This window comes from Bos indicus, chromosome 1, assembly GCF_029378745.1.
Source record: "Bos indicus isolate NIAB-ARS_2022 breed Sahiwal x Tharparkar chromosome 1, NIAB-ARS_B.indTharparkar_mat_pri_1.0, whole genome shotgun sequence".
Classification (NCBI taxonomy): Eukaryota; Metazoa; Chordata; class Mammalia; order Artiodactyla; family Bovidae; genus Bos; species Bos indicus.
The window spans coordinates 86663568-86678496 of record NC_091760.1 but is presented as its reverse complement, the minus strand read 5'-3'; the positions used below and the strand labels follow the sequence as shown (position 1 = coordinate 86678496).

The window sequence follows — 14929 nt, the reverse complement described above, 5'->3', positions numbered from 1 at the left end:
CGTGTAAAATAATGGTGACCCATTTGGCATACAAGGCTTCCCTGGTGATTCAGTCGTAAAGAACCTGCCTGCCAATGCAGGATATGCAGGTTTGATTCCTGGGTTGGGAAAAGCCCCAGAGGAGGAAATGACAAACAATTCCAGTAGTTTTGCCTGGGAAATCCTAATGGACAGAGGAGCCCGGTGGACTACAGCCCATGGGGTTGCAGAACAGTTGGACGTGACTTAACAACTAAACAACAATAACAGTTTGGCTTATAAGTCCTGGATAAAATTGGTCTGAATATTAAGGTGTTTACTGAGCAAGGTCATTAAATGACTCAATTATAAATATCTTAGCTTGGTAGTAATATCTAGTCTTCCCTTAGCTTGACTTATTCCTAGCTGCTTTCCAGTATTTACCACCTTGTTGCAAGCTGATTCTTTCAGGATGTCCTTCATAAATTAGTACACTTTACTTTGTAGTTTTGGTCATTTTTACCTCCCATTTCTGTGCCAGAATTAAGAAATTTAAATGCTAAAAGACGCCAAGTAGATTATGTAAATTATCAAACAGATTGGGATTAAAAAAGAGGAAGGGGAGGGCACACTGTGCCTTTCTATAAAAGAAACCAATGCTGCTCGGTTTTAATCTGGTCGCTGTGTAGGTATGCATGTATTGTTTTGCTATATCTTTTGATATTTTAAAGAAAAGTCAAAAGCCTAAATAAACAGAACATTTTAATTTTCAAAGCATTGAACGTGAAAATAAATCTCAAAGTTGATAGAGCTTATGTGGGGTCAGTTCGACTAGTCGCGTCTGACTCTTTGCGACCCCATGGACTGCAGCATGCCAGGCTTCCCTGTCCATCCATCACCAACTCCCAGAGCTTGCTCAGACTCATGTCCACTGAGTTGGTGATGCCATCCAACCATCTCATCTTCTGTTCCTCCCCTTCTGCCTTCAGTCTTTCCCAGCATCAGCATATTTTCCGATGAGTCAGTTCTTCGCATCAGGTGGCCAAAGTATTGGAGTTCTACATTCAGCATCAGTCCTTTCAATGAATATTCAGGTCTGATTTCCTTCAGGATGGACTGATTGGATCTCCTTGCAGTCTAAGGGACTGTCAAGAGTCTTCTCCAACACCACATTTTAAAAGCATCAATTCTTCAGTGCCAGTTTTCTTTATAGTCCAACCCTCAGATCCATACATGACTACTGGAAAAACCATAGCTTTGACAAGACGGACCTTTATTGACAAAGTAATGTCTCTGCTTTTTAATATGCTGTCTAGGTTGGTCATAGCTTTTCTTCCAAGGAGCAAGCATCTTTTAATTTCATGGCTGCAGTCACCATCTGCATTGATTTTGCAGCCCAAGAAATAAAATCTCTTGCTGTTAAAATCGTTTCCCCATCTATTTGCCATGAAGTGATGGGACCAGATGCCATGATCTTAGTTTTTTGAATATTGAGTTTTAAGCCAGCTTTTTCACTCTCGTCTTTCACTTTCATCAGGAGGCTCTTCACTTTCTGAAAGTTCCTCTTCACTTTCTGCCGTAAGAGTGGTGTTATCTGCATATATGAGGTTATTGATATTTCTCCTGGCAATCTTGATTCCAGCTTATACTTCATCCAGCCCGGCATTTCACACGATGTATTCTGCATATAAGTTAAATAAGCAGGGTGACAGTACACAGCCTTGACGTATTCCTTTACCAATTTTGAACCAGTCCATTGTTCCATGTCTGGTTCTAACTTGCTTTTTGACCTGCATACAGATTTATCAGGAGGCAGGTCAGGTGGCCTGGTATTCCCATCTCTTGAAGAATTTTCCACAGTTTATTGTGATCCACACAGTCAAAGGCTTTAGAGTAGTCAGTGAAGCAGTAGATGTTTTTCTGGAATTCTCTTGCTTTTTTTAGTGACCCAATAGATGTTGGCAATTTGATCTCTGGTTCTTCTGCCTTTTTCTAAATCCAGTTTGAACATCTATTTGGTAGTTCTTGGTTTCACGTACTGTTTAAGCCTTGCTTGGAGGATTTCGAGCATTACTTTGCTAATGTGTTCAGTTCAGTTCAGTCGCTCAGTCGTGTCCGACTCTTTGCGACCCCATGAATCGCAGCACACCAGGCCTCTCTGTCCATCACCAACTCCTGGAGTTCACCCAGACTCACGTCCATCGAGTCAGTGATGCCATCCAGCCATCTCATCCTCTGTCGTCCCCTTCTCCTCCTGCCCCCAATCCCTCCCAGCATCAGAGTCTTTTCCAATGAGTCAACTCTTCACATGAGGTGGCCAAAGTACTGGAGTTTCAGCTTTAGCATCATTCCTTCCAGAGAAATCCCACGGCTGGTCTCCTTCAGAATGGACTGGTTGGATCTCCTTGCAGTCCAAGGGACTCTCAAGAGTCTTCTCCAACACCACAGTTCAAAAGCATCAATTCTTTGGCGCTCAGCCTTCTTCACAGTCCAGCTCACATCCATACATGACCACAGGAAAAACCATAGCCTTGACTAGACAAACCTTTGTTGGCAAAGTAATGTCTCTGCTTTTGAATGTGCTATCTATCTAGGTTGGTCATAACTTTCCTTCCAAGGAGTAAGCGTCTTGTAATTTCATGGCTGCAGTCACCATCTGCAGTGATTTTGGAGCCCAGAAAAATAAAGTCAGACACTGTTTCCCCATCTATTTCCCATGAAGTCATGGGACCGGATGCCATGATGTTTGTTTTCTCTGAATGTTGAGCTTTAAGCCAACTTTTTCACTCTCCACTTTCACTTTCATCAAGAGGCTTTTGAGTTCCTCTTCACTTTCTGCCATAAGGGTGGTGTCATCTGCATATCTGAGGTTATTGATATTTCTCCTGGCAATCTTGATTCCAGCTTGTGCTTCTTGCAGCCCAGCGTTTCTCATGATGTACTCTGCATAGAAGTTAAATAAGCAGGGTGACAATATACAGCCTTGACGTACTCCTTTTCCTATTTGGAACCAGTCTGTTGTTCCATGTCCAGTTCTAACTGTTGCTTCCTGACCTGTATATAGGTTTCTCAAGAGGCTGGTCAGGTGGTCTGGTATTCCCATCTTTTTCAGAATTTTCCACAGTTTATTGTGATCCATGCAGTCAAAGGCTTTGGCATAGTCAATAAAGCAGAAATAGATGTTTTTCTGGAACTCTCTTGCTTTTTCAATTATCCAGCGCATGTTGGCAATTTGATCTCTGGTTCCTCTGCCTTTTCTATTGTGCGATAGTTTGAACATTCTTTGGCATTGCCTTTCTTTGGGATAGAAATGAGAACTGACATTTGCCAGTCCTGTGGCCACTGCTGAGTTTTCCAAATTTTGCTGGCATATTTAACAGCATCATCTTTTAGGATTTGAAATAGCTCAGCTGGAATTCCATCACCTCCACAAATACTTTACAGTGAAATTATTACAGGAGCGTTTGATATCTTTTCTGAGATTGTGATTCTTTTTACCTTTTTCTTTAACATAGATTATGGCAGTTAACAAGTGGATATTATTTGGAATTAAGTAACTGGATACGAAATGTGTTGGGTTAATTGCTGATTTTATGACTTTGAGCACATTTTTTTCTCAACTGTAGAATTGGGATATTTCTTTAAAATGACTGTAAGTAATATAGTCCCAGAATTACATTATGCATTAAAACTTTCTAGCTCTTTTTTTTCTCCTCCTATCTTTTGTTCACTTTGCATCCTGTGTTTTCTGCATATGAATTCTTGAAGATAGCTCAAGGCTTTCTCACTTCCTAAGCTTAAGGTAGAGTCCCTTGTTCATACCTTCCTAGTTGGAATTACTTCTTCTAGAGTCACTGCAGCTTTCAGCTCCATGATAGCTGTACTCTGTACTGTAGCTTTAGCACCTGCCCTAGTGCCTTTCTTCTTTTTAATTTCCCATACTAAAATTCACTAATTAAATTTTTTAAAAATTATTTTGAAAATAAGTCACATAGTGGTTTCCTATATAGAATAAAAAGTTAAGCCACACTTATTTCTGTATTTAGAACCCAAAGTTCTTAAGCCAGGTTATTTAAATAACTGTTAGGAATGATTCTATAAAATCAAGAAAGTGAAGGACATTGAAAGTGATTGGGTGAGTTTCCTTAGACTGTTCATTTTCTTTAGCTAGTAGGAAGCTGAAAGTTTATTTCTTTAAAGAAAAAAAAAAACATATCATTTAGGTATCTTACTTCCCTTCCTTCTCACTTTTTAAAACCACCTTTTGAAATTCAACTAAGTAAAACAGGTCAGGGTTAATCCTTTCATTTGGTTTAATAACTTAAGGTGACTATTTGCCCATATCAGTAATTTCTTTATTTTACACTGTGAAAGTTTGTACATGATACTTCTGTTAATGGTCACGAAGTACTTCCAACCTACAGATGTTGAAAGTTTTGCTATATGAGCATATATTACAGGGATAACCTGCCCAATGTGTTTTATTATGTTTTTAAGGCAAGCACTACTAAAAATACATCTAATCTGTAAATTCATTCCAGTTTGATGGAAAATTTCTTTGAAAGTTGGTTTATTTATTTAAAAGATTTGCTTGAATTAGAGGACATAAATACTAAATACTGGGATGTTGTGTTTTCTTACAGGGAATGGTTCCATTTGTATTTGTTGGCACTAAAGAAAGCATTGGAAATGTGCAAGTGCTTTTAGAGTATCATATTGCTTATCTAAAGGTTTGTATAGTGTTCATATTTATATCATGTTCCTTCTCACATTAAACTTTAATTTTATATTAGTATTGTAAATTTTTAAATCTTAATTTTTGTTAATTCAGCTTCATATTTCCCTTTTTTTTCCTTTCTGTGTGAGAATATTAAAAGGTCCTTTGCCATTGTAAAATGATTGGCCTCATGTACATTTTTCTCTTTCCCACTGAACGTTTATATTTCTTTCCTTCTGTTTAAGACATGGCCACTCTTAACATTTGTTGCAAATAGGAGAGAGAACCGGGAATGATGTGGACTTTCTTGGTTACTAATGCTCATCTATAAACGTTCCCTTGAAGGAGATGAGTCCATGTCTTTTTTATATTGTATACCTGTAGCACTTAGCAGAGTTGACACCTGATGGTTACTGGTACTCTCTGAATCACATGAACTACCTCCATATATATCATTTGATAACTCTTAACCATTGTTGTTTAGTCTATCTGGGTTAATAAAGAGAAAAGGTTTTGGAAAAGAAATGCCCTATAAATTATTATAAGTTGGAATTGTCATTTTTTATTCTTTTTATTCCTGCTGTGTTTTTGTTGTTTATGGTACTTGAACTGCTGTCTCTAGTTATGTTTTCCTTTTAGTCACTCAGATCGTTGTTATGTTAATATTTTCAAAGCACCCTTGATTAAGTCCTTCCTTTCTTTGAAAAACTTGTCTTTGCAGTACTCTGCTGCTTTTTAGCCAAGAGCTTTCTCCATAGACACCTTACTTTCACATTCTGTAATGACCTCAATCTCTGAATGACCAAGTCTACCAGTTCAGCTAGGCCACAACTCAGTTGTCACTATTTTGATAGGGAAGTAGTTTATTAGTAATACCTGTCATAGGTGGTACTTTACCTCATTTAGCAGAGTTTGATACTCCTTAAAGACTAGGTCTGATAATTAGCTATTATTTCAGCAGTTGTCTGTTAACCATCCCCTAGGTTATTTTAATGCTCATCTGTAAACATTCCCCTGAAGGAGAAGAGTCCTTGTCTTTTTTATATGTATACCTGTAGTACTTAGTATGGTTGGCACATGATGCTAAGGCATTTAGTAAATGCTTGTTGAATTGACCTTGTAAATTATGTTCACTAGGAATACAGTCTACATTGCCAAATAACTGCCCAAGATCACAGCTGCGTTCAGTGGTAGGACCAGACTATAGCTCAACTCTAGGCTTTAAGAAGAAAAAAGAAATACATGTAAGATTTATCCTTTTTCATTTTCATTATAGGAAGTAGAACAGCTAAGAATGGAACGACTACAGATTGATGAACAACTTCGACAGATTGGTATGGGTTTCAGACCTTCTTCCACCAGAGGGCCTGAAAAAGAGAAAGGATATGCCACTGATGAAAGTACCGTCTCTTCTGTACAAGGTTCTAGGTCTTATAGTGGAAGAGGCAGAGGTCGTCGGGGCCCTAATTACACCTCCGGTTATGGTAAAAAAATTTTTTCTTTTTGGTAGTAGTTGTAGTTTAGGTGCTCCAGTACATTTTGGTTATTGTTGTTCAGTTCATCACTTTATCTTGGTTTTGAGGGTAGGAGACAGTTCTAAGGTACGCGTTTTAATAGTAGTGACTGTATTTTATATTAATGACTGTACAAGATTTGTAGTGTTCAAGTAGCTATGTAATGAAATGAAACATGTTTTTGTTAAATTTATAGCTCATAATCATGTTTATTCTAAATATTTAAATATATATACAACTGGTTTTCTCAGATAGTTACCTTGTACAATTATATACATTTTCCAGTAAAAACCTGGTGGTGGTAATACTACTAGGATTTACCTTTTGCTTACCCTTTAGGAAAAGGAAAAGTAAAAAATACACTAGTCACTGTGCTGTGTTTATATGTAGCAAATCTGTACTAGTTTTTAAAATATACTATATTGGTTCACTTAGTAGTTTTGAATATTAATATCTCACATCTGCAGTTATTTTGTGAAATACAGGATTTCAATAATATGAGGGCTTTAAAAGTTAGAACTTAATTAACATAAATGAACATTATTTTTCTAAAATACATTTCACTTTGAAGATCGGACTTAACCCATGTAGGAAGGGGCCAGTGGATGGTGATGGTCAACAATTTTCTAATCCTAAATTTCTTACTTCTTCTTCAGCTTTGGAGTTGTTCCATTTTTCTGCATTTGGACTTGGATCTTAGCAGTGACCTGATTTTTGCGTTCCCTTCTCTCTCCTCTTCTCTCTTCTCTACTCCCCTATGCTCATCCAAACTGCTTTGGGAAAATATTTCATAAGCCTTTTCCAGAATAGAAGGCATTTAGGGAAAACAGAAATACATGAAAGCTTATAGTGTACAGATTCCACATCCATATTTCATGTTTGAAGGATCATCTAACGATGTCAGAGTCAGTTTGGTACTATATTTCATTTGTTGTAGAGTTGAATGGTAATTTTCCCTTCCTGCTTTTTCATTATTTTAAAGTTAACCTTGTATTGAAACCTGAAAAGAAAAATTCCAGTTAATGTGTTTGGTATGTGAAGGATTGAGAATTGCGGTCCTCAAAACATTTAATACAAAATAGTAATTAAATAGAGATTAAGTACATACTGAATGATTTTAGATGTACACATTACTAGTGCAAATAATCAGATTTGTTTTTTTGGTTGATGAATTCATCCAAGAATTTTATAAGCCTCTGGGAAGTCAGCTTATTGATGAGAGCTCCCTCTTTGGCAAAATGCTTTTGTTGACAGTAGATAATAAATTTAAATGAGAAGGTAGAGGAATAACATTTGGATTAAAGAACGCTATGCAAATTGTTCAGTAGATGGCACTCTTACCTCTGAGTCTTTTTGAACTAGTAACATTGTATTTTCTGAAATAGCTGTTGAACTTAAATGGGCTCCAGAGAAATAAAAATTATTTGAATTTGGTTATAGATGTTCTTGTCTACTTAATGGCAGAAGATTTTTTAGGTGGTGCATATATATATAATCTATATAAGAAACATTTTCTGAATTTAACATCTCTGAACTTACAATGTGTTTTATAATGGATGCTGTCTTAGAACTGTAATTGGCAGGATTTTCTTAAGTGGCACAAAAAATATTGTGACTTACAATGGATGGCATGGCAGATTTGATAAAATGTGGTACTTTAGCTGTTAATGTTAAGTTCAGCATACATGTTCATTTAAAAGAATGTGAACCATTTTCATAAGGTGATTTTAGAAGTTTTAGGGAAATCTGATTTAATATTCTGTTGAAAACAATTTTCATTTGTTGGAGCCATTACGAATTGGATTGGTTTTATGGATCATTATTTCTTGTAGCCCCCTCCCTAATTTCTGGATTCAAGAATTTATATTTTACAAAATTGAGATTGGAATGATTGTGATGACTTCAACAGATTATTAGTTTTCTGTTGATTATACAGCAAATTAAAAATTCAAAGCCTTTAACAGTACTGTTGTCTTATGGTTCTATAGGTCAGAAATCTGACATGAATGTCACTGGGCTGAAATCTGTGTTGGCATGTCTATATTCCCTTTTGGAGGCTCTAGGAAAAAATCTGTTCCCTTGATACTTCCAGCCTCGGCTTAGGTCCTCCTTCCTCCATCTTAAAAAGCCAATAATTACAGGTAGATGGGCTTTCCTGGTGGCTCAGTGGTGAAGAATTCTCCTGCCAGGTCAGGAGACATGGGTTCAATCCTTTGGTCAGGAACATCCCCTGGAGAAGGAAGTGCCAACTCACTCCATTGTTCTTGCCTAAGAAATCCCATGGACAGAGGAGCCTGGTGGGCTACAGTCCATGGGGTCACAAAAGAACCGGACTTGACTTAACAACTAAACAACAACAGATTACAAAGAGTCCTTATTCAGCCACCTCTCTGGTTCTCCATAGTTGAGAATGGTTCTCTTTTTTTAATATTCATGTGATTAAATTGGCCTTACCTGAATAGTCTAGAATAATCCCCAAACCTGTTTCCTTAACCTTAATTGCATTTGCAAAGTTCCTTTTGCCATCTCAGAAATGTTTAGTATGAAGAAAATGGAGAACTTAGCAGTTCATTAGCCTTTTTTTTTTTTTTGACATTAATAGTTGTGTTTATCTCCTGAAACCTATTTATGATTTTAGATACCTTCTATAAGTATCTTGAATGCTAGATTTAAATTAAAACTATGAAAATTTTTTTGCTCATGATATTGAGTTAAATACTACACTGTATTTTTAAAGATAATTTGATAGGAACTTTTGTTAAAACCTTTTAAAATGAGATACTCATCTAACCTCAAAATTTGGTAATGTTTTCAGGCAGGGTATGTAGGTTTGTAAATAAATTCAACAGAAGTTTTTATAATTCCCAAGGCTTTTTTGTTTGTTTTGTTTTAAACTACTCATGAAATGGTACATTACCCTTATTCCTCCAAACCATGACATCAGTTAACAAAATTCTTTCTTATCCTTTAGAAGAATAAGTGTTTTGATTCATTTTCTAATATGAGACTCATCTTAACAAAGATGCAAATGTCGGCACTAGAAACTTGCTACATTTTTCTTAAATTAATCCATTCATTACTAGCTACATCTATATGGTATATGGAAAAAAAAGACAGAAGAGTCCTCTTTAAAGGAGAAAGGAAGTTGGTAGGCTTTGTTCAACTTTACATTTTAGTCCTTGAAGAGCTCTTGTATTTTGCTTTTATCATTAAATGACTATGGAGTTAAATATAGGGTATTTTTAGTTTATCTTGAAATTGTTCATATTTGAGAGTTTAGCATAAGAACTTCATAATCATGTGGTAAATTAATTTATCAGGAGAAAATTGATATGTGCATTCCTAGGCTTCCGTGGGCATTTAGAGGTATAAGAGAGCTCCCCTTTACTGTAAAGCAATGTGGAAGTAAATCCACATTGGAAGAAGAAAACAACACATGACAATACTTTATTAATTTTACATTAATTTTAAGGAAATGAGGGGAGATGTCTGTTTTCCGTTAAATTGGTCTGAAGCTACAGACATTGAACTGGGCTTTTAATTTTATGGAGATAGATTTGCACATATAGTTTCCCACATTATCAGAAAGTAGTTTTCCTGGAAGACCTTTTGTAAGCTGAAATGGCATAAAGTGAAGAAGCAATTACTTTAGGACACATCTTGCTAATAGATGCAGGAAATAAAATAAAGCATAGATGCTCACCAATATGGTTCAAAGCTATGTCGGCTTGATGCTGAGATGCTGAGTTTAGTTCTTGAAGCAGGAGCTGGGAGATGCTGCTCTCACTGCTTGCTCTGCTTGCTGCCTCTTTTAATTGCAGTGGCTTGCTGCAAAGCGAATACTGAAGGCTATTTTCTCTTCGTGCCCTTTTTTCCCTTAAAACTGAAAATCCTCTTTGGATTTCTTTTGGTTTGTGAAAACAGATACTAGTGTAAGTCTTTTGTAAAAGCCAAGTGGTGTAAAATGAACTTCTGAAAAGCATAGGATATCTCTACGATGAAAGGATAAAAAAGTGCCATCCCAGAACTAACAGAGAAGTGGAAATGAGTATGTTAGTGATTGGGTCATATAAATCTGACACATAAATTGTGATATTATATGATATTGTAGGCTTTTATAGAATCTTTGTGGTGTTTACATTTTTCAAAAGTATTAAATTCAGTCATTGGGATGTTAGAAATAGTCTGTAGTTAACTTTCAAAGTTATGCTGAATTTTTGTCTCACTGGTCATGGCTTCATCTCTTATTGTCATGTTGAAGTTTTCTTTACCCACAGCAACCTAAAATTTGTTCAGTGATTTGAAACATTGTGTTGTTCTAACTTAAGACATTATTTTGCAAAAGAGATAAATTTTATGTACAGTCACTAAAAATGCACTCCCAGTTTATGAGATAATCAATTGTAAGAAATATCCTGATTTCAGAGCTGTTAAATGTGGGGAAAAAAATGCTCCTTAGAATCAAGTGATATAATAGAATATACAATTGTTACTTATTTTTCTAAATATCATTAAATTGGCTTTTAAATACTTGGATAGTGTTTTTTTTTTTTTTTTTTTTATTATACTAGCAATTTGTTAAAGACATAAAAGTGGGAAAAATTTTTTAAACATATTTTCTGTATTAAATGCATTTTCATATATCAGTGTTATTTAAACAATGATTTGCAAGAAATTCTTTGAAAAATTTCACTCCTTTTTTAAAATAGAAATATAGTATGCTTATGTTCTCTTCTTTCCCAAGGTACAAACTCTGAGCTGTCTAACCCATCCGAAACTGAATCTGAACGTAAAGATGAGCTGAGTGATTGGTCTCTGGCGGGAGAAGATGATCGAGAGAGTCGGCATCAGCGTGACAGCAGGAGACGCCCAGGAGGAAGAGGCAGAAGTGTTTCAGGGGGTCGAGGTCGTGGTGGACCACGTGGTGGCAAATCTTCCATCAGTTCTGGTAGTCTTTTATATACTCTGTCAGAATCTTTTCTTTGTAAACAGTATAATTTCATAAAAGTTAATTCATTTCCCAGGATCCCCACCCCCCGTTTTTGGAAGTTTCTCTTTTTGCTTAACTGTCTCAGGAAAACAGTAGAATATATATATATATATGCATGCACACACACACACACGCAACTACAACATAAGGAAAGGCACTATAGAGTGTCTATTAGTGAAAGTTTAGCCAGAATATTCAGATCAGAGTAATTTTAGTTGGAGCTGATTTCTCTGCTTCATTGGTCAGATGTTCAGACTTTGGACACTTAGGTAATTAGAATTTTGTTCCCCCTCTAGAATTTTTTGGGTTATATATTTGTTTCCCAGAGAGACCCAGATAATTCTAATGTATAGAGAGATCTAAATACCTTTTGTATACAACTGAAAAGCATTTGTTGCTACTCCACCACTTTGGAACAGGAAAAAACTGTGAAATCACCTTTTTAAAAAATGTTTTATTGTTTGAGGAATTCACCTGTAAAGAGTGTCTAGAAGACTGAGATTTGAGATACTATAAGAAACCTTTTACTCATTGAAAATTTAAATGCTATAACTTAAGTGGTGGTGTAGGAGTTGACAGAATGTTCTTGCTTAGCATAATGAGTTGGGGAAAGATTGTCAAGGATTAGATTATATCAGGGATATAACCATAACAGTTATTGCATGGCATTTGTAGGAAAACCACTCTTAATTTTTTTTAAAAAAGTGAATCAAATCACATTTTTTAAAGAACTTTTAAAAAAGTACTCTTTAGTTCTAGTGATAATCTTTAAGTCCTAAGTTCATTTTATAGACTTTTAGGGAAATAGTTTTTATATTTTAGAACATTGCTCACTGTTACCAAGGTTTAACATTACAGTTTGCTGAATTTCAAAGTAAATGTACTTTACCTAGTGTTTATGATTAATGGATAAACTTAGTGTCTTTTGCAAAGATGCTAGCTTGCTAGCTGTTACCAAAGGAAACTTAGGAAAAATCGTGATTAGGTGAATTTCTTCTATAATTTGATTGCTGGAAGCAATAATGCACATAGGTAAGATGGGTATTTTTTTCCCCTATAATTTATGTCTTACAAACCTTTCCTTTCCCACTCTTACCCTACCATATCCCACCTGTACTCTTTCTTTCTGGAGATGGGAGTACTAGTCAGCATTCATTCCCACATTTTCCTATAACCAGTTAGAATTTCAAACTTTTTAGTTTGCCTTTTTTTGTATAGACTTTTGCTTGCTTCAGTTTGTAATAATAAATTTCTATTATAGAGTGCAGATGTTGAGTATTATTTGGAAATATATTAGCTGAATATTTGTTTTCATTTTTATTTCTTTAGCCTCTGTACAGAATTAGCTAGGTATGTGAATGTAAAAAGTAACATGTATACTAGTTCCTAATATGTTTTTAAGACAAGTCAAAGAGAAATGGTAGAAAGCCAAGGTGTTCACTCATTTTCTGTTATAATTTTTCATCACCATTTAAAGTTTTTTCATATTTGTTATTTTTCAGGTAAAATAGTGATACAGAAAACATTTTGTCTGAAGACAGAGGATGTATTTTTATTGGGGGAAAATTGAAGTTTATTATTAATTGATATAGTTCAATGTAGGTCAAAACATTCCTAATAACTGCAGCTCTCTTAAACAAATATTTCTTGCCTCTGACATGCATTTAGTGCTCAAAGATCCAGACAGCAATCCATACAGCTTACTTGATAATACAGAATCAGATCAGACTGCAGACACTGATGCCAGCGAATCTCATCACAGTACTAACCGTCGTAGGCGGTCTCGTAGACGAAGGACTGATGAAGATGCTGTTCTGATGGATGGGATGACTGAATCCGATACAGCTTCAGTTAATGAAAATGGGCTAGGTATGTAAGCATTTAGGGAAAAGATTTATATTACTGTATACTATTGTTAATATATGATGCCTTTAAAAAAATATGCAATTCACAAATTGAATTTTTCCTAGTGTTCAAGTAGGTAGATGGCTTTGTGTCTGTCTTAAATGTCTAGTTTTCAGATTTGTATAGCCAAACTGTTTGAAACTGGGAGGGTTTATTAAAGTGCCCTTTGATGCCATTAAAACAATACAGATATTCAAACTGCAGGGCACTTAATACTCTCAATCTTCTAAGCCAGAATTGGGCTTTCGTCTTGCCTCTTTAAGTATTATAAATGACACTAATGAAAGTGTGTATACTTTGTAGGCATTGATTTCCAAAGTGCTAAAATGTCATTAACTTTGGTAAAAACTAAACTCTGTTGGAGAGGAAAATTTTATTCCTGAATGATAAATTAAGTCTTAGAGTTTGTTTATCAAGAGTCAAAAACCCTCTTAATTTCTGGATGATAATTCCATCTGTTGATCTAGTAGGAATGTTTAAAACTACAAAAGTGTTTTTCCTGTGAATAGCATGTATTGTTTTATCTTTCCTGTTTAATTAAAAAGTTCTTTCCCCTTAAATCTTTGAAGGCAAGAAATTTTTTTTTTTTTTGCTTTGTTTTTTGCATTGTTTTTGTCAGAATAGTTTCATGGTGAACTTTGCAATTACAGATGATAGTGAAAAAAAACCCCAGCGACGCAATCGTAGCCGCAGGCGTCGTTTCAGGGGTCAGGCAGAAGATAGACAGCCAGGTAACTTGAGTGGACCTGTTGACACCACCAGGTCATAAGCATGAAAAAAAAAATGTCATGTGTCTGCTTTCTAAATATATTATACTTACATGTACACATGTGTGTATATACATTCAAGATGTGCATTGCATAAATTGTTTTCTCAACTAATAAGACTACTATTAAGAAAATGCATTCTTCCTTCACACCGTAATGTAACCTGTCTAATTGAACTAATGTTGTGTCTCAATTTTTTTACATGAAAATACTGTTGAAAAGACCATTATTTTGTCCACTTGGCAGATTCTGCACATTTGAGTTGGGACCTGCCATCCCAGGGACTATGTTGTAGCTTGTGATTTTGGATGATTGGCAAAACTGGACAGCTTTTGCATGGTGCCTGCTACTGTATCTGGATTCAGCACCTCATTTTTGTGGGGGTTCTAGTACCCACAGTTTAAAAAGTATAAATGAGAAAAATACTTGAAAGTGTCTTTTTCCTATTAAGAGGAATGCATGTTATGTTTTTGTTTATTGTAGTGTGATGCCTTTTCCCTTACACCTACTAACTATTCAAATTAATAGTACTTACTTAGTTTTAGAATGTTAATTTAAGTAGATACAGTTTTTAGTAACTTAAAAGAAACGTGTTTGCTGTGTCTATACTATCTTGAACATAATTCCATTTCTTGTGTACAGAGAATCACATGTATATTCACAGTGGAGAAATTGTGTGCACCAGAAATAAATCCCTTTTGTTAAACTAATCAATTTTGCATTCTTTCCAAAGCAAATTCTTGTGTTTTCCCCCAAATAAAGAATATAAATTCTAGTATCTTTATTTAGTATTTTAAATTTAGTGGTTATTGAGACATGTGAGAAAACTGATTAAGGGGATTAGTTCCCATTCTTAGGGGAAAAAAAAAGTTCATGTTTTAGCGATAGTTGTAAATTTAAAAGAAATTAAATACTGTCACAATAGGTTTTGAGGAAATGTTTCTTATTTTTATCTTCTTTTCTCTCTCTTTAGTGTTAGAAATATCTTTGGGATGAAGAGATTGTATTTAGTTTGTGTTTTTGAAGCTGGCATAGCAGTGAATACCAGTTTCTGGCCATACTTTATAAATAAAGAAAT

General features: G+C 35.2%; 1 protein-coding gene across 6 annotated transcripts in view; it reads left to right on the top strand.

Annotated features, from left to right (window-relative positions):
- Positions 1-14929, top strand: part of FXR1 (FMR1 autosomal homolog 1) — a 73868-nt gene that overhangs the window by 54657 nt on the left and 4282 nt on the right. For 2 of the 6 annotated variants that reach the window (XM_019959241.2, XM_019959211.2), the window contains exons 11-15: positions 4602-4688; positions 5952-6159; positions 10934-11137; positions 12848-13048; positions 13735-13815. In XM_019959241.2, coding sequence (XP_019814800.1) covers positions 4602-4688; positions 5952-6159; positions 10934-11137; positions 12848-13048; positions 13735-13815 — 781 coding nt within the window. The remainder of the gene's footprint in view (positions 1-4601; positions 4689-5951; positions 6160-10933; positions 11138-12847; positions 13049-13734; positions 13816-14929) is intronic. The other 4 variants (XM_019959213.2, XM_019959250.2, XM_019959222.2 and 1 more) reach the window with 3 other exon arrangements.